The sequence below is a fragment of the Eulemur rufifrons genome, chromosome 18 (genome assembly GCF_041146395.1).
Source record: "Eulemur rufifrons isolate Redbay chromosome 18, OSU_ERuf_1, whole genome shotgun sequence".
Taxonomy (NCBI): Eukaryota; Metazoa; Chordata; class Mammalia; order Primates; family Lemuridae; genus Eulemur; species Eulemur rufifrons.
The window spans coordinates 36765286-36785325 of record NC_091000.1 but is presented as its reverse complement, the minus strand read 5'-3'; the positions used below and the strand labels follow the sequence as shown (position 1 = coordinate 36785325).

General features: G+C 46.6%; 1 protein-coding gene across 2 annotated transcripts in view; it reads left to right on the top strand.

Moving 5' to 3' along the window:
- GATB (glutamyl-tRNA amidotransferase subunit B) overlaps window positions 1–20040 on the top strand; it is a 72736-nt gene that overhangs the window by 44037 nt on the left and 8659 nt on the right. For both annotated transcript variants that reach the window (XM_069493139.1, XM_069493138.1), the window contains exons 9-11: window positions 451–640; window positions 11707–11840; window positions 19653–19731. In XM_069493139.1, coding sequence (XP_069349240.1) covers window positions 451–640; window positions 11707–11840; window positions 19653–19731 — 403 coding nt within the window. The remainder of the gene's footprint in view (window positions 1–450; window positions 641–11706; window positions 11841–19652; window positions 19732–20040) is intronic.

Genomic DNA, 20040 nt, shown 5'->3' with positions numbered 1-20040 from the left:
TACCATACAGCCTAGGTGTGTGGTAGGCTGTGCCATCTAGGTTTGTGTAAGCGCATTCTAGGATGTTCGCACAACAACAAAATCACCTGATGACACATTTCTCAGGGTGCATCCCTGTCACTAAGTGACATACGACCGTATACCCAGTTCTCTGTGAATTGTGGAATGGATTATCCACAACTGTAAGTCATAGTGTGGCTTCAACCATGTGTTATGCTTATTTCACTCATCATTACTATTACTGTGTAAGCATGGAGAGTGGTGGGTTTGCTGGTTTTTACACTCGTGCAGAGACTTTCCTGGGAAACAGAGTTGATGTAATAGGACACTAGAAAATATTTGCAAGTAACATGGCATCTAAACACAGAAACATTCATAATTAATGGTAGAATTTATTCTTCCCATTAATCCACATACTCCAGATTCATATCCGGTCTCCTCTTTGCCTAGGTTCATGCCGGAACCCAACCTGCCTCCCCTGTGGCTCTACGATACCACATCTCTGCCTGCAGGTGCAGACTCACAGCAAGTGATCAACGTTGACCAGATTCGGGAGAAACTCCCTGAGCTCCCCAGTGTGACGCGAGAGAGGCTCATTCAGCAGTATGGGATGTTGCCGGAGCACAGCTTCACTTTGCTGGTAGGTATTGATCAGATGCGGCAGACTGCAGACTGGGTGGTGCTCTGCGGGGGCCTCCACGCACAGTGGGCGGCTGGGGGCTGTGAGTGGAGCGGGCAGGTTGCTTCAGTTGTGCTCTCGATGCTGCTGACAAGAATGGGCACAGTTACTTGTGCTCACTCCCCTTTATGGTAAATGCTCCTCATGACACTGGAAAATGAAACTCACTCTCGTATTAGTCGTTTCTTCATTGTAGAAACAAACACCTGCTCACGGTAGCCATGGAGACTTCTTAAAGACAGTCCAAATGTTATGGATGAGTGTTTTCCCGTGTGTCTGAAAGACAAAGGGAATTCAACGTATAGGGTTTCTGGATGTCTAGCACTATTGAACCATGACAGGGTCTGGCAGGATGTTAGAGTCTCAAAAGCCAGCCAGTTGTTTTACCAATCATAGAAGAAAACATGTATTCCACACGAAATGCTGAAAACTCTGACTAAAGTGTCCGTCCTTTGAGGCTTGAGGATGCATCTGAAGGGGCCTGTAGAGCGTCTGACACTACTGAGCTCTGCTTAGGGATTTTCCATCCTTTTCAAAGCTGTTTGGGGCTTTGCAGTTTTCTTTGTCATGGCAACATGAAAGTGACATGGCATCAGTGAGCGTCGCGTTTTGTCACAGTTGTCTTGTTCCCGTCTGTGAGGGAGGAGGTGGAAAGTTTTGTTGCTGCGTCTTTCAGGGAGTAGGTATATGCCGCACTCATCTTTCAGAGCAGCAGAATCTGTGGAAATTCTGGATTTTTTTGCTTTTTAAATGGCCAATAACTACATAGGGATGTTAGAATGTACATATTTATATGTATATTGATATACCTCAGTAACAGCATCCTAGCAGTTTATAGTATAAGGTAGGTAATGAAATGTGTGTTGAATGAATGATTCTCTGTTTAGCATCCATAAATCCTTTACTTTGAGAAGCAGAGTTGCTCACTGCCTCTTATGGGCTGCTGTTGTATCTTATTCATACCTCTGTGATTATATCACTATTTTAATTATTTATTCGTTTATCTTGTTCAGCATCTCGAAGGCAAGGACCGTTTCATCTTCTCTGTTACTCAGCACAGATTAGCACACCAGCAGTGCTTAATGTCATGTCTTTGACTGTGAATCGGTCAGCATTCAATACAGAACACCTCGTAACATGAAGCCTCTTACAATGTGTATAGTTTTCCTAGGGTGAGGTAACAAAACTGATTTTTAGTCTTACACATCTTTCCCACCATCTTGACCACTTTAATTTCCAGCCTACTTGAAATACATACTGAATTCCAGAACAGCATTTTATTACTATTTGCCAGATTACACAGGGGATGGGAGGGCAGGGACCAAGCTACTCAGCCTCAGAGACATCAGCCACTGCTCTCCATGTGGCGTGAGGTAGTGCATGCTGAACCAACATTCCTTGGCTGTTTCTTTGCTCAAGGCTGTGATTTCAGAGAAGAATGCACTAAATATGTTACTTTTCTTTGTTTTGTATATCCACTTTCTCAATAAGAGAAGTGAAAGGACCTTTCAGAATCTCCTCTCAAGGAAATGACTATTTGTGTTCAAGGCACTGTCTGAAAATATATGCCCCCTTCAGAGGACATCTCCAGTGGATTGTCACACTTGGTCTTCGATGAACGTATGATGAGGACATATACACCTCACTGAGCATAAGCTCCGTGAGGGCAGGGACATTTCTGCATTTGTGTTTATGTCCCAGTCTTCATTCATTTCTCCTCTATGGTGCCAAAACCTAGTGGGCCTTGGATAAATGTTTGCTAAGGGGTAGCAAATGAGTGAATCTCTGTTTTAATAGTTTAAGGCCCTATGTAGAGAAACTTACCTTTGATTATGGAATTCAGTATTATTATTAGCATCTCCTGCGTAGTAGGTACTGAGACAGAGACAAAAAAAGAATCTAAGAGTTTATATATATATATTTATATGTATATATATATATATTTATATATATATATATTTATATATATATATTTATATATATATATATTTTTATATATATATATATTTATATATACATGACACTATAGCTAGCCAACCCCTAGACAGATTGCAATATGCAATATGCAATAGATAGATGTATAAGGTAGGATCAGAGCCTAGAGGAGGTAGCAATTAACTTGATTGGGATGAAAAAGGAAAACTTCAAGAAGGAGGTGATTTTTTTAGCCATTTTTGAAATGACTTATTTTTTAATATCCTAAGAACACGCTTACTTTTATAGCTTGCAGATAATGTATTGGGTGATTAGTTGTTTTTTTTTTAAGGGCTAATACTTCAAATTTCCAAGATGAGTGAGAATGGAAAGAGATGGAAATGGAAAGAGAACGACGGTTCAGACAAATTGTTTTCCTGAAATTAGGCAGCCTGAGTCCTTTATGACTTTGTAATCATTGGAAGCTGAGTTACTCATACCCGAAAATGATATGTTCGTGTTTTTTCCTGCCTTCATCAGAAACACAACAGATTGCTGAGAAGGGCAGATGCACAAATCTAATGAACCATCTTTCAATTTAAAGAGTACCCAGGAGTATTCATTAAATAAATAGCAGTGGTGGAGGTGAGCTCTGCAGAGCTTCACTCCGGCTCCGTGCCTTCCGATGGCTTATTAAATTAAGCACTACGCACATTCCCACCCCCACACACATGCTCTACCCACAAATAATAAAAACATTTCAGAATTTAACTCTAGTCTTTAAGTTATCTCATTATTTTATTATGCCATCGGCACTGAATTATGTGTTATTAACATTATCCTTGATATTTACAGAACTCTAACATCATACCTGAGCATCTGTCACAAGATCTGGCACACAGTAGGCACTCAGTGCCCGGGTGAATGAACAGGGCGCTGTTGAGTGCACAGGAAAAATCCCAGGAGAAGTAGTGTTCCTGGTAAAAGCAACCCTGTTTCCAAAGGGCAGGTCCATAAACCACCCTTTGACAACCCAGAGAATCAGGGAGTGTTACACGTGTCATTGAACTCTGGTGAGGAGGCCTGGAAGTACTGTGACCATGTGTATCACTTGGTCTCTCTGACTCCTGCATTCCAAACTGGTTTCATTAAGACATTAAATCAAATCAACATTCTGATTTTCTCTCCTAGACCCTCCTGATAATCCCTTCCCAACAGAAAACCTGTATTACTGTTCTTTCCTCTGGCCACATAAATATCTTGCCCCACCTAAAACTTCAACCTATTTGGCCAACCTCGCTTCTCTGTCTTACATAAAATTGCCTTAATTTCTGATCTCATGTGTCAAGATTAAGGAATAGAAATGTGGAAGGTGAGATCCAGGTATTAGGATTCTGAAAAACAAGAGATTCTAATAGCATAACAAGTTTTTCTCTGAGTCAGTATTTCCAGGAGTAATTATTAGAAGGATCGGGATTATATGCAGGTGCATTTTTCTCAGCCAGATCTTCCCAGGCTGGTTTCTGTGGGGACATCTCTTCCTAAACTCTGTGCCTTACTTCACTCTGAGAACGCAAAGGAATTGCAGCCGTTTGCCCAAGCAGCACGTACAAAGGGCTTGCAGCATGCTCTGCAGTCTACCTTGTACCACTGTTTAACATGCCCTTATGACAGCCGTCTGGGGCAGGTATTGTTGCTGTCCCCATTGACAGGTGTGCAGATGTAACTGCTTTGGTTAAGTGACTTTCCCAACCCCGTGTCGGAGCCCAGTTCAGACCAGGCTGACTTCAGGGCCCGGCTCTGCATCCGTAAGCTCCACTGCCTGTTTGCACGTCTGACGTGCTGCAGTGTCACATGGAGATAAAGCTTTTAGTTAACTGCTGTTTGGGTTCGCTTTTGCTTTATTAGTAGAGAAAACAGAGTTTTTACTTTTGTTGCTATTTATGCTTTATACAGTCCCACTAATGTTTCCTAAAGCCCAATCACAGAACATAGATTCATTTAAAAATTTTTGTCACTCCTGTTGGTTTGTAAGAGGCCAGACTGGCCCTATAAATAAACATAAAGTGCTGTCTCCTAAATCTGGTGAAAATCAGTCAACACCAATGAAAAGCAGAAATCATGTCTATTTTGTAAGTGGAAAAATTAAGTCAGAAGAAAAGTAATATATGCTGTCCTCTGCAGTTTGATTTATTTTGTTTTAAAAATTTTCTGCTGTAGGCACTTGGCTTCTTCTGTCTGAATCACAGAAAAGTGTCTCCACATATGTAGGGTAGAGTTTGTGGGGTCTGGGGGATGCTTTTGCCTAGGGCCTCATGTCCTTCAGCCTGGCACAAACAGGTACTTGGTGAGGAACAGAGATGAGCTTGCAGGGCAACTGGCTGTGTATGAAGGCAACAGATGGAAAGCCCTGCAGCCCGTCTCGTGTGGGAGATCTCCATGGAGGGACCGCAGAGCGTTCCCAGTGGAGTGATTCGTGAGGGCCTGCCACACTCACCACGGTGCCCTGTGCTGTTTTCAGGTGTAAGTGCTTCAGCTTTTCCATGTTGCTTCTAACTGTCCTGAGTAGGCCTGCAGGGCAGTGAGTTAAAACACTGACTCAGGGACAGACTCTTAGTTCCAGATCTCACCTCTGACACTGAGGAGCTGAGAGGGCTCTGCCAGGGTAACCAGAGCTGTTTGCCTCCCCAGCTGGAAGAGGAGGGATGACTCACTCACCCCGATCATGATAGACATGGCAGAATCTTCACCGAATCTAAAAAAATCTAAACACAGCCAGGCAGGCTCCCAAGAATATGCGGCCAGGGAGAAGAGTACTGACACCAAGCAACGCGCTAAACGGTACATTAAGAGACACGCAAGGCAGAATTGTAGAAAAACCCAGCAAGGCCCCCGTGAGGCTATAAGAAAATGTGATTGTGAACCCTCGAGTTGTCACCTGTGCTGCTGCGTGTGTGTATGTATGTGTCTTTGTATTCAGCCTCAAGACATGTGGTCTTATTTGAACAACTTCATTTTCTCCAGCTGGTTCTTGCCTATTTAAAGTCATAATCGTTTGTTTCTGACATCATGGAAAAGGTTAAGTTGTCTCCAAGGGACAAAGAAACAGAAAAGATACCATGACTACAGCTGGGTGTTAAATGGATTATTTTTCAAGAATTTTATTCTAAGTCTCTAGTACGCTAGAAATGACCTGGTTTGCTGTATGGATGAATTGCCTATAAAATAATTTCCCATGATAAATATCCATATATCCCACATGTAATACTACTTTAAAGCTAATAGTTTGAAATAATATCTGAAACCATGTTGACTGGTTTTAGACTGGCCAAACTTACTGAGGTGCAAAGTACTCACCTTCTAACTGCTGTTGAAGGAAAATCCATTTGGTCAACATTGTCGTGCACCATATTTCAGCTCCATGCAATTTTCAAAATCGATTTTATTCTTCATTTCATAAAAATTGCATCCAGTGCTTGCCAGCTTAAGGGTGCTTTTACACTTAGTCTATATACTGGAAAAATAACCAATATTTTATTCTGGTAAAGTTGAATAAAAAGATGCATTTTCTGACTCTATTCCTGCAAAACCGGCAATTCACTTCTGTCAATGCAAGTGAAGAGGTGCTTTGGGAGGTGAGGATGCTCTGTGCTCAGAGACATGTGACCCCTCAGGAACCTGGCCACTGGGGACAAAGTGCAGGGAGGAGCTGAAGTCCTGTGTGCCCAGCCTTGGGGACCCAGAGGGGGTTCTGTCTCCAACCCCTCCTGAATACTGATTTTCCTATGTATGGAATAATTGCTTTTATGGGACAAATAAAATGTATTGTTTCAAGTTTCATTCAGGCAGATCTTGGGGAAATGAGCACATCCACACTGTCTTCGTTGCTGTTTTTACGCTGCAGCCAGAAAGCTCCTATTGAGCAACACAGTTCTCTCCATGTTGGGACTATTTGACAGTAGTGGTTTTAGGTACACTGAAGTGTGACTACCATCAGAACTGATTTCTTGACAGTATACTTCTTGTGTCCCATTCTTGCAGATACCGTCTTTTAACTATGCCGGTCTTCTGTGAACTTTTATTACCTGAATTATTTGGATTTTGACTATTCAAGGGGAATTCTTATTCCCAAATTGGTTTCTTTCAGCACCTCTCCTAGAGTTAATACATGTCAGAGAAGGTAAAGTCATTTTCACATTAGTCTAGACACGCCCCGAACAGAACTGGTGCCGCGAGTTGAACTCAAGATGTGTCTACATACTTTCAGTATGTCTTTGCTGGGAACATAGCACAAGTGAAGTTGTTGGGACCAGAGTTTTACTCAGATTTTAGGGGCTTCCGAGCACTGCTGGGAACATGACCCTGGAGTGGAAATTGCGGGGACCACAGCAGGACCATAGACTTCTCGTTGCCCGTTCCCTGGGACAGCGTGGAGAGCACACCCGTGTGCTAGTCTTGCAGGCAGCAGTGGTGGTTCAGGATCCCCCTGGCTTTCTCCTGACACACTCAGGTGGAAGGTTGTGTCTCCTGCGCCAGCCAATTAACCACCAGTTAACTCCCTTTTGTTTTTCCCCACTGAAGAATCCTCTCTCGCTGAGTAGTGTTTCTGCCCACAGGGGCACTCGCTGAAAGATTTTCACAGCCACTTCCTGTTTCTATGAAAAGCGAGGGAGGACTCGTTCACATGTCCCACCCAAGCCACTGCCCCACTGAATGTTCTGATCCTTAATCCTGCCGTGACTTCTGCTGTCTGCCCTGTCGCCGTCCGTCTCTCGCGCCTCTGCTTCATTTCCATCCCCAACACCATTTCCATTGGTGTTTCTTTCCGGACCATTTTGTACATGGCTGTTAGGTTTGAGTTTTGGTTTTCTCACTTTGTAAGAATGCGCACACTCACAGGACTAGGAGGGAACCCAGAGCCCCACGGATATGCAGCTGGCGGGCCTCTTCCAGTGTCTGCACAGATGCTCGGCGGCTGCTCTCCCCAGCACGCCTGCGGCGCAGTCGATGGCACAACTCCAGTTTGTGCCTTTGCAAAATGACACGTTATGGCGTGCATGAGCCTCGCCCGGATGACACCACTGCCATTCGGTCTGCACATGTGGGGCCTCTTCGGTCAGCTGCTCTCACCACAGGCATGACCTGCCCAATTAGGTGTGAGTTCCCCATATTAGAGGAATTAGAATGCAATCATAAGTCAAATACAGGCTGCTTGACACCAAAACTGTATGAGAAACAATGGAATTTGTCTTGTTCTGGGTCTAGGCATGCTCACGCTGCCTTCTCTGGGGCAGGGGTAGGGGATGCAGAAGCCAAGCAGGGCTCTGGCCAGCCTCTGTCCCCTGGAACCCAGTATGGCATGGGTGGCGCCGTGCCACTGTCTTCCTCCCTGATCTGGGAACAGGTGTGTGTCATGCCACAGCTGAGTGCCTGGGGGTAGGCTGACAAAAGCAGAAAATGAACTTGCCATTTTCTCCTCCTAATTTCTAAGCTAATTTCCTTGTAACATTTTTAATATGTGAAGAACCTTTGAACAGCTGGCAGCTATCAAATAAAATAATGGAGGTGGTGGGAAAATGCTTTCTCTTGAGCTCCTTGTCTCACATTGCGCCTGGCACTGATAGGTGCTCAGTTTCAGTCCCCGGGAAGTCAGGGACCATGACCTTTCCTTCATCAAAGGCAGTGCCACACAGAGGTGAAGAGCACAGACTGCATAGGTTCGAATCCCAGCTCTGCAGCTTTCTGGCTGTGTGACCTCAAGCAAGTTAGTGCCTCAGTGTCCTCCTCTGTAAAAGAGAGTCCCAGTAGGACTTAGCTCATAGGGCAGTTGTTGGATTTAAATGAGTTAATGTCGAGAAGGTGCTTAGAGCAATGCCTGGCACCTAGCACCGTACCTGCTGGAACTATGGTTTTCATTAGCAGCAGCAGTGGCCTCATGCAGCCGCCCACGGGGCCGGTTGCTGATCTCTGTGGCAAGCAGGTATCAGTAAATACTCGTGAGAGCCTTTGAGTGGCCCAGGATTGCTAATGCAGGGTTCCTTGTAGCTACTAGGACACTCCCTGTCACGTGAACGACTGTTCCACAACTTGCATTTTGTGGGCTGCTGCATCCTCTCGGAGGCCGCCTCCGGGCAGCTGCCACTCTCAGGTTTCACCCTCCTTATAAATATAGTCCAGCCTCACTCTCTGGCCTTTCATCATCTTCACAGGGTGTGTGTGACTTAGAACAAGAAATGCATTTGAGAAATCAGCCTTCATCCTATTCCAAGTGGAGAGTCTTCTGACATTTTATCATCTCCGAGGGTAGAATGCAGAAGGCAGCTTCGGGGCAGATGGCTTCCAGGACCCAACGCAAGGGTGAACTGAGGCTCCTTCCCTGCACGGCTGTGGAGGCCGGGTGACCCCTCTGCCTTGCCTCACGCCGACAGTGACCATTGATAGATCCATTGAGGGCTCCTGTTAGCCTCTGCAAGGCTGAGCTGGCTCGGGCTCCAGTGTAATTGAATGTTTTGGGAAATGTGACTAACATGTGAAAAAGCTGCTTCCCAGTCCTAGAGCTGTAAAGACTGTGTGGTGTTATACAAAAGCCAGGACCAGTTGTCCCTGCCACTTGAGCCATCTTTGAAGGAACAATTACAGTCACCATCAGCCAGGAGGCTTGACTCGCTGTGTAGCTGAAGTTGCAGTTCTGGCCATGCAGGATGGATTAGTCCTGAGTCGAATGCCTGCTTATTGCTTTTGAGGAGGACGTTAGAGGTCCCCTAATGCTGTGGCCTTTCTGTGTTGCTCTTAATATGATTTTTATGTAAGGGAATTACTGGCTCACTGTTTTTCTGAGAAAACCAGATGGCTGCACTGACATGTTCACCAGAGACTTCCGAGATTTGTGCCAAGCTTATTAGCATTTGCCAATCTCATGGAAAAACTAAGAAAACTAGAATGCGTGTGAGGTTTTTTTTTTTTCCTCCCCCCCCCCTGAAAAGTGGGCTTCTGCTCTGAAGAGCCAGAGCTGGCAGCCCATGTGCAACTTTTATTGATCCATCATTCCCTGGGCGGCGGCAGCTCAGCCTCCTCCAGCCCCGCTCCCTGTAGCTCGCCCCATCGCAGCCGCAGATACTCATGTCTGCTTTAAATTGTGGACTGAAACCATGTATCCCCCAGCGAAGTGCAGTTCCAGCTCAGAGAGGCTCCATCACAGCACTGACGTGAAAAGACAAACAGAAATCTGACTTGCCGTGTAATCCATCCAATAAAAAAACCACCCAAGGGTAGAGGAATAGATATTCATCACATCCCAGCAACTCAGCCAAGCCTGGGAGTTTAAGTGCAGTATTTCTAGGTGGATTTAGAAAACCTTTCCTTGGCAAAGCAAAGAGTTCTCCTCCTGACAGCTCATTTCACCAGTGGGCCAGCCTGTTTGCGTTAGAACAAAGGGAATTCTGCCCGTCTGATTTGGGCCAGATAGCGGTTTTCTGCGTCCCCAGTGACTCGTGTACCATTGTGGAAGTTTGGATACTTTTCCATAAGTTAAACAGAACTTCCTCTTCATGTTCCTGCATTTGCCTTTATCTGCAGTCAAGCTTTGGCTGCCGAGCTGGCCTTTGCCCTGGGTTAGCATGAGCAGAATAATAGCATTGGCTTGAAAAGAGATTCAAGAGATGATTATGGGATTATTCAGTAGGCTTATCACTGGAGAATTTATCTGTTACAAAGGACATGTAGGTTTTTTTTTTATTGTTATGGAATTTCTGCTTTAGTAACTGTGTGCCTGTGTGTATATTATAGCATCTACAATCACTAAACTTTGAGAGCACTTTTGTTAGTATATCTTGCTTCTTCCCAGTATCTTCTTTTTCTAGAAAGTTCTTTTGGTTAATGAAGGGTCTCTGAAAGGAGCCGAGGTGGGAGCCTTCACTGCAGTATGAACTTAAAAAGGAATATTTCAAGGAAAATGTGGTCTGATGGGAATTTCAACAGGTAAAGGAAATCTACTTAAAATGTATACCCTCTGTATTAGGAAATTTCAGCGTCCCCTACCTGGGTGGAACAGGTTTTTATTTTTCTTACTGAAATATTAGGTGTGGACTTAGCTAAATTTCTTGGTTCTGTCAAATCTATCTAAGCCTCCATAGAGTATAACTGAACGCGTGCCTCAGGGTCGGCTGTGCATATAGCTGTGGCAATTCCAGTGTTTAAAGGTGAACGTGGTATGGTAAAGATCAGGCTCGTGTGTGATTTACACAAACACTCACTGATGGGAGACCTTCGTTCCGTCTGCTGATACTTAGTGAGCACTGACTTAGCTGAGGTTATAAAGTGAACAAGGGCGGCATGGCCCTGACCACCGGAGCTGACGGGCCAGAGGGGGAGAAACAGTACAGTGTTCTTGGTGCGCCACCCAGCTGCTCGCTTCCCCGGAGCAAGCTGAGGGACAGAGCCAGCTGTGCCCGGCTCCACTCAGGAGGCCTGGAAGCTGCTTCCTCCACCAGTTCCGTGGTCTAAGTGGGCTCCTGTGCCCGTGTTCTCCCTCATTTTGGAAACATTCCAGAACCATTCCTGTCCACCTCTTGGGATGATGGGAAGATGAATACAGTTATGATCCACTTTTGATTTTTCAGAGGTAGAGTATTCTGTTTGTTCTTTCTGGATTTGCTTTGTTTCGTACGTTTTTTTCCAGCAATCACTAGGACTTCCTGCAGAGGACAGGCCTGAAAAAAGAAAGGGCACTAACCTCAGGCCAAACATTGTGGCCCCAGGTTGCAGCTCGAGGATAAAGGTGGTGGGCTACACAAGGCCGACACTGGGAAGGCCAGCGAGTTTGGGGCATGTTGCATTTCACCGTTCTCTGGTCTGCAAAGCCAAGGCTCCCTAAAATGTGTTTATTCTTTTGAGAAAATGTTATACAAATGCTGCATAGTGACAGTAGTAGAAGTAGAATACTTGCTGTCAGCTGGAAGTGATCAGAATTTTCTGGTGACATCTCAGTGTTTAGCAAAGAAAAAGTAGCTGTCTCAGAGGAGGCAAAGGGCGACAGTTTCAGATTTGCCTTCAGAATGCTGATCTTTCATTTTTTTTGGAAGGTTTTATATAATTTTTTTTTCTTTTTTTAACAGAATGAAGTTGGCCTACTGGAGTTCTTCCAAAATGTGATAAAAGAAACTAGGGCAGAGCCAAAAAAGGTGACTAGTTGGGTCCTCAACACTTTTCTGGGCTATTTAAAGCAACAGAACCTTGCTGTGAGGGAAAGGTGAGTGCGGTGGGGATTTCTTTCTCCCTCTGTGGTGAGCTCTGTGTCAGCGGCAGAAACGGGGCAGGGCCCGGTTTTGGCTCTCCCTGTTCTCCCTTAGGATCTCCTGACGAGACACAGACGCCCCCTGTGAATTCCAGATTCTAAATATGTTCTCTGTCCCGTGTGAAAATGCATTTATTTGTTCAACTCCCTGTGCATGATGTCCTTTGCTCTGTGCTGGGGCCAGGGGTTGAAAGATGAGTAAGATAAGATGTTTACAAATTTGGGAAGGACACAGGCCTGTGAGAAAACAGTCCCCTCGGTCTGATCCTGTCACGCCAGAGGTGTGCACGGGCGCTGTGAGTGCACAAAAGGGAAAGGGACCCGAAGGGAGGCGGGGAGATCCAGATCGGCCAGGGTTTCCCTCAGGCGATGCTGGAGCCAAGCCCCAAAGAACAGCAGGGGTTGCCAGAGGGGAGGGAGGCAGTGCGGTGCCAGAGACAAGCAGGCCTGCCAGCCCTGGGACACCCAGGAACGCCGGGGGCTAAAGCAGGCAGGGAAGATGGGGACAAAGGTGATCCAGGGCCATCTGGAGGGCTGTGTATGCCGTTATCAACAGCTCTTGGAAGCTGTAGATTACAAGCTTGTGCCCTGCTGGTTTCACACTGGAGGAATGCAGTGTGTCTTAGTCAGCTCAGACATAACGAAATACCCCACACTGGGTGACTTAAACAACAGACATTTATTCCCCATAGTTCTGGAGGCTGAGAAGTCCAAGATCAAGGTGCTAGCTGATCCGGCCCTTGGCAAGGGCCTCTTCCTGGTTTGCAGGCGGCTGTCTTCCTGCCATGTCCTCACATGGTGGGTGGAGGGAGGGGGAAGGAAGGGGAGCACAGAAGGGAGCCAGTGAGGGAGAGAAAGCCCTCTGGTCTCTTCTTACAACAGCACCTATCCCATCATGGGGACTCCACCCTCCTGACCTCTTCTAAGCCTAATTACCTCCCAAAGGCCCCATCTCCTAATACCATCACATTGGGGGTTACGGCTTCAATGTAGGAATTGGGGGGCGGGGTGTGCAAACATTCCATCCCTAACAGAGTGGAAGAACAGACTAGAGGCAGGAATTCTCTCTGGGAACGTCCTGCAGGAATGCCCCAGGCCTGCGCTGCGGTGGCAGTGGCCGGGCTGAAGTGAAGCAGGCCAAGTCTAGAGCAACCGTCGCACGTGGGCATGACTCCAGATTGCTTGCTTGGGCAATGAGGTGCGGTGGAGGACAGACTCCTCAGTCTAGTAAGAGGGAAAGGAAGAGGAGTAAGGTTAGAGGGAAGGGGCAAGGAGGATGCCATATTCCATTTGGACATGCTAAGTTCATGGGGGCTGCGGCAGGATGATGTCCGTGTAGGCAGGATACACGGATCTGCAGCTGACAGGGGATCTCCAGAAGGTATAAATCTGAGCGTTCTTGTTTGTTCATTGTTCAGCTCATGTTTATGTAGACCCTGCTGTGTGCTGAGCTCTGTGCTAAGCATGGGGAGGTGCGGTCCGCACAGGCCGAGCTCGCATAGGGCAGGCATCTAGAAGTGGCGATTACAGCAGTGACGGATTCTCGTAGAGGGGAAGAAAGTAGCAGCTAAGCTGAGACGTGAGCATAGGACAAGTAGGATTAGGCTGAGGCCAAGGGATAAAAGTGTTCCAGGCATGGGGACAGCATGTGTAAGAACTGTAAGGTGAGTTGGGCGTGACAGTTTGGGGACACAGGTACATGGTGCAGCAGAAGTGGAACAGGGACTTAGCGGCGTAGCAGCGGTACTCGAAGTTGCTGGATAGATGAGAACCATCAAGCATGCGAGAGCGGCCGAGGGAGGGACCCATGGCTCTCTAGCCTGTGACTGAGAAGCCTGGGCAGAGAAGGAGGAAACGGAGACGAGACGGCAGAGAAGTAGGAGGAAAACTAGGACAGCGTTGGTGTCGCAGAAGCCAAAGAAAAGGCAAGTTTCAAGAAGGAAAGTGTCAGCTTCATGTTCGGCCTCTTGCTCTCCATGTGTTACTGTGGTCAGGTGGGGTTAGGTCACCCCCTGACTCGGCTGATTACCGGCAGTGATCTTGGACGAGTTCCCCTCTCTGACCCTCTGCTTCCTTGCTGTGAAATGACAATGACAGTGCCTGCTTCAGAGGGCTTTCGAGAGGAAGATGACAATGCCTGGCACACGGGCCTCAGTGTCAGCGCCTCCTTCTCTTTGCCATGTTGCCAAGTTCAAACCAGTGGCCACCTTCAGTCTCCTGAACTCCTGTGGCATCTGTAGCCTTTTTGTCTTTCACCCCCGTCCTCCCAGGTTTAACCTTTCCATTCGGAAATTGCCTATTTACACTATTACACTGAAAACACTGTGGCTACGAACACCGCTGTGCGGTGCACCTGGGGGTGAGCAGGACCGTGCCAGCCCCCGAGACGCTGTCAGGCTCCTGGGGAGGACTAGACTTGCGCATCAGAGTTTTAATTCAAGCAAAATGGGACGCTTCCCATTTAGGACTCTGCACAGCGCAGTGGGGACAGAGAGGAGGGAGAGTCACATTAGCCAGGAGAATCCTGGGAGGCTTCAAGAAGATGAGTTGTTTGCTTCTGGAAGAAATACAAATCTCTTAGCTTTAAACTTACCATTTTCCATGTTGTTGGTTATAATTCATGGAATTGCTGAACTTTAGTCTTAGAAGAGACCGTAGTATCTTCTGGTTCATCTAGCCGACGAGCTCCTAAGAGATCAGGTGACTTAGCACAGGTGGCGCAAGGACCGGAAGCCAAGTCGCCTGACTTTTGGGTCAGTTTCCTCATACGTTGGTCTGTGAAGTTGGGGGTTTGCTTCACAACCACACTGGTGGCTTCTCAAGGAGCCGTGGGATAAATCAGCCTGTTGAGTGAACTTGGAGCTCCTGGGATTTACCCAAAAATTCAACAATTTGGGGTGAAATTACCCAAAAAGCACTCAGGTTTTAAGAACCCAAAGAGCACCCAATTCTAAATAAAATTATGTTTAGTTCCCAAATCAAGAGGAAGTAGGCAACAGTTCTGTTTTACAGTTTAAGTGGAATAGGAGCTGAGGAGCCAAAACCAAGCTGTGGCAGCTCTGTTCCCACGTAGTTCAAAGGACTTTGGCCGGACTGATGCACCAGCCCGCCCGTGGAGCAAACAGTAATTAGTGAACAGCCTCAGCTACTAGGGCTCACGTCTCCAAAGCTGCAAAACGAGCTACAGTCTCATAATGACACCCAGGCAATGAGCCTCTAGAGATCAAATTGGCAAGGACTGATTTTGTGATTAGCATTCATCTTTAAAGACCTCTCAGACGACTGAGGTTTAAAGGGTCCAACCAGAAAAGCTCTTGTTGAACTTGGCTTTTTAATTGTTTTGAGTATATTGCTTTGAAAGTTTTGTTTGGGGTTTTTGTATTAAACTTTTTCTAAATTATTACTAACAGATTTGATTTAGTGAAGATGGTGGAAATTATAGCTTTCCTGACCACGTGCTTTGTGGTAGCCTCAGACAGGTGCAGCTGTCTACCCAGTTGTCCCGCCGAGTGCCCCCACCTCCCAGGTCAGCGGTGGCAGCAGCTCCTGAGCACTGGGGAGCCAGGGAAGGCGTCTGAGCCGAGCAGGGGCTGTGGGAACAGGAAGATTAGCACAGCTGCGTGTCTCACGGGACAGCGTCCAGGAGGGGCCACAGGCATCGGAAGCCTGTTGGAGGTACGATGGCCACAGTCACAGTGGTGTCAATAAATGTTTTGAAGGATCACTACGATTTGGTAGTAAGGGACTAGATTTGCAGGGAGTAGGTGGTGCATAAAGCAAAGACAACATGAGAAGCAGTTGAGACAGAAGACGGAGTGGGGGGGTGGTTAACGGCAGGGGGCTGCTCTGGGAGGAAAAGTTTGGTTTAGGATTAGGCTTGGGAAACTGTGGTGTGTAGACCCATGGCCTATTTTTGTATAGCCTGTGACTAGCGATGGCTTTCGCTTTTTTAAAAAAGAAAAAAGGATATGTGACAGAGACCATGGATGGCCCACAAAGCCTCAAACATTTACTGTCTGGCTCTTTCTAGAAGTTTGCTGTCCTGGTTTAGAACATGCTGTCAGGGTGAGAGTGAGGCCTCTGTGCAGAGCAGCGGCAGCCCTGGGCACGCATGTGCTCTCCTCTCAGACGGGGGTGAAGGCGGAGAACCGAGGAAGGTGGCACCAGAGCCACCCAGAGTGACAGGCATGGAGTAGAAGGGGGACAGCCAAGGAGAAGGTGCTTTACTGGCACCCAGGAGTCAGGGGCAGCAGGATGGGGAGAAGCTGTGTCTGGCAACAGGTGAGGGGGGTGATTTTTAAGAGAGGAGCTCTCATGGAGGGGCAGGTGAGGAATCTGTCGGGACAGAGGGCAGATGGTAACCACTGATGCTGGATTGTTATTGACAAAATAAGGTAAGAAACCGGCCAGAAGTAAGTAATTGTAAGAGCTGCAGAAGGCATTTTCAAAATGGGAGAAATCTGAGCACTGGTAAAGTGTGAGATGAACGCTGCGGAACAAGCCAGGCCTGGTGGCTCACGTCTGCAGTCCTGGAAGACTGAGGCGGGAGGGTGGCTTGAGCACGAGAGTTCAAGGCTGCAGGGAGCTGTGATCACACCATGCACTCCAGCCTGGGCGACAGCAAGACCCTGTCTCTAATTTAAAAAAAAAAAAATGCAGAACAGAGGAAATAAGCATCTGAGGAAGGTTCGTAGGAGTGGAAAGTGGTGGGGCTCAGAGCGCGGGTGGAGGGGTTGTTTGATGGAGGAGGAAGAACAAGACACCCTAGAAAATTCTGGCGCTGGCCTCAGCTGATGTCATTGTGAAGAGGGAGGTGAGGGCATGTGCTGAGAAGGCAGGTGGGAAGGAGACGGTCTAGAGCGGTCACTCAGGTGGGGCACCAGGTATGGGCACCAAGAAGTCGATGAGATGAACACCAGGATTAGTGCACAGCACGTGCCACCAGGCGTCTAAGTCCAGTATGTTCCTCCTCCTCGTGTCCTGTTCTAACAGAAGGTGGACTTTGGGGCCCAGACAGGCTTGGGCGTTGAGACCGGCAGCACGTTTCACTGGGGCGGGGAGGGGCTGTAGAAGTGTCAGGGCGTCTGCTCTGGAGCTGTGGTCCTGCGAGCTCTGAGGGACTGGACAAAGTTGGAGGATTTGAAAGATCCCATCCCCTCCTCTGTAGACACGCTGGGCTCACGGAATCGGGGAAGAGAGACCAGCACACAGAGCTGGGGCCTGCGACGTCAGAGGCTTTGCTGGAGACACGTTCGCTGTCCAGAAACCAGTGTTACCTGACAGTGGCAAATTAGTAGCTTGTGCTGCTGCCACCATTGTTTCAAGTCTGTTGCTTGGTGTGCTTAGCTGATGAGTGGGCTCGGTCTTTCAGGCTGGTGTGACAGTACTGATCTTTGTCATCGTCTTGTTCAAGGTTAGCCCCAGCATATCTGGAACTAGCATGTGCGGTGGACCAGAGACCCCTGCTGGTAGGAGGCATCCTGTGACACAAACATTAATGACCTACTGTGTGTCAAGCACTGTGGGAACAAAAAGGGGATTGAGAAATCCCAGGTGCTGTTAGATCAGTGGAGAGATTTTACAGTGTAAATTTATGACCCAACTGATAAATTAAGGTCATTAGATGAATTTCTCTAAGGCAGAGTATTTTTAGTTATTTTGTGTTCTTTTTCAGTCCCTCTCCACCCCCGTGTCCTTCATTTCATTGCTGTGGTCTGATATGTTGGTCAAAATTCATATGTTGAAATCCTAACCCCCAAGGTGATGGTATTAGGAGGGTGGGGCCTTTGGTGGGTGATTTGATCATGAGGGGAGGAGTCCTCATGGATAGGATTAGCTCCCTTATAAAGGGAAACTTCAGAGAACTCCCTCAGGCCTTCCACCATGTGAGGACACAGCAAGAAAGCGCCGTCAGTGAGAAAGCAGGCCCTCGCTAGACACAGAGTCTGCCTGCGCCTTGGACTTGTACTTCCCAGCCTCTAGAACGGTGAGAAATACATTTCTGTTGTTTATAAGCCCCCTAGGCTCTGGTGTTCTGTTACGGCAGCACAAACGGACCAACACAAGCATCGGCTCGTATAGGGGTAGGGACCCTCTCTTTTGCATGCTCTAGAAATCCAGGTCAACCTCAGTGCTCATTTGGGTTCTACACACAGAAGATAATTGGCCATTGCATTTTCTAAGATTGCAGAACATCTACACTTTTAGAAAAACCTGCCATCCTATTACTTGTCAGTAAATGATAGGGGGTTAGAAAAGGATAGTAGTTTATTCCTCGGCCCTCTGCCCCTCTTCCTTCTGAGAGTCAGTCAGGGTGGCTCACAGATGTTCTGAATGCCAATTTAGAAACACCAGACACTCTCCAGACCTAATTTTCACTTGGAATTACCTTTTATCCATACTTTGGAATAAACACTTAGAGGATGATGGGCTGCCTCATTATGTCAGCTGTTTTAAATGAACAACCCTAATAATGTTTCACTGTACTTGAATTAGAGCACAGTAAGTCATACCTGGTTAACTTGCACTCCACTGGTTTGAAGTTCATGGAAACTGGCATAGGACTAAGCTGTAGTTTCCTTTTTATTATCTAAGAGCATCCAAAGAAATTAGCAGTGAATGATAGGAACCAAGACTTAAACAGAAGGTGTTTTCAAGTGGCATTAAGCATTTCAGAAGCCTTCATTTACATAGACACACCAATGTGCTATTTATAAGTCATTCCTATCTATTGAAACCTCGTCCCCTAATGACCCCAGATAGATGGCATTTCATTAGCCTAGTTGTTGCATGTATAGGTTGAGTATCCCTAATCCAGAAATCCAGAATGCTCCGAAATCTGGACTTTTTGAGTGCTGACATGACACTCAAAGGAAATGCTTATTGTAGCATTTCGGATTTCAGATTTTCAGATAAGGGATGCTGAACAAGGATAATATAAATATTTCAAAATCTGAAACAGTCCAAAATTCGAAACACTCTGGTCCCGAGCATTTCATATAAGACATACCCAACCTGTATTTAGAGTAGCAAAACCATATATTTTAAAAGAAATAGTCCATAATTCAGTCTTGCTTTTACCATAATCTAGGCATGCACCCTAATGTGAATAAATGACACTTTACTGTGTCTGGTTGCCCTGTCCTTCTTGGCAAAGAAGTCACAGAAGTATGAGTGTAATAGATTCTGGGCCCTTCTGTGTCCAGAAAGCTGTTGTGAGCCTGCCGAAGAGAAGGGGGTACGTGGCGGGGCCATGAGGTGAGGTTGAATGAAGACATGGCTGGTAGTCAGGTGACTTCCCTCACAGAAAGTCTCTTGCAATTAAAAGGAATTGATATTTGCACAGAAACACTCAGAAAAGTGGCTTTGTTAGCCGTTTTGTTTGAAGTAATTTTTAGGCTGATCTCTTAGTCAGAAATATTTAATTACTGGACTTTATTTTCCTTTTTCTTGTCATGGTTCATGAGTTTTGCAGCCACCTCCTTTTCTTGACTAATTACACCGAGCAGTTGTCTGTTGCTACAAGTTCTGCCAAACAGCTGTTATTGTTGGGTGATAAGAGGAAGAAAAAGCACTAGTCACAAAAATTTGTTATATCCTAAAAAATAAATAAAATAAAAAGAGAGCCCAGTTGGCCTGTTATCTTCATCCCTACAAGGTTTAAATAATTAGACCACGAGGTCTAGTGTCCTGATTCTGCATAACCGCTCATGCATTCCCTGATGGTGCACAATGTAAACTTGTCTTCTCTCCTTTTGGGGACACTAGTCCTGTCACAGCCTCTGCACTTGCTGAGCTTCTTGACCTGCTGGACAGCAAAGCGATTTCTTCATCAGCTGCTAAACAGGTATGTGCACACCCCCTAGAGCTCCCGACTGCCCGACTGTCCAGTAAATGTTTTCTGTGACACCGAAATGCCATCACTAAGTGACTTCCATCATGGAAGTATTAAATGCTTGCAGTGAGGTTTTTATGCTGAAAGGTAGGAACATTCCACGTGGGCAGGATGTAAAGCCAGCCTGTGTGATGCAGGCAGTTTGCTTCTTGTCCTTGCTGACCCGGGGAAGTAGTTACTGTTTGGCTTGCCCTGAGTGTCCCCCCAAGGCTTTGACACGGGGGCTGCAGACTGTGAGCAGTTTTCCGATGTCCAGGGCAG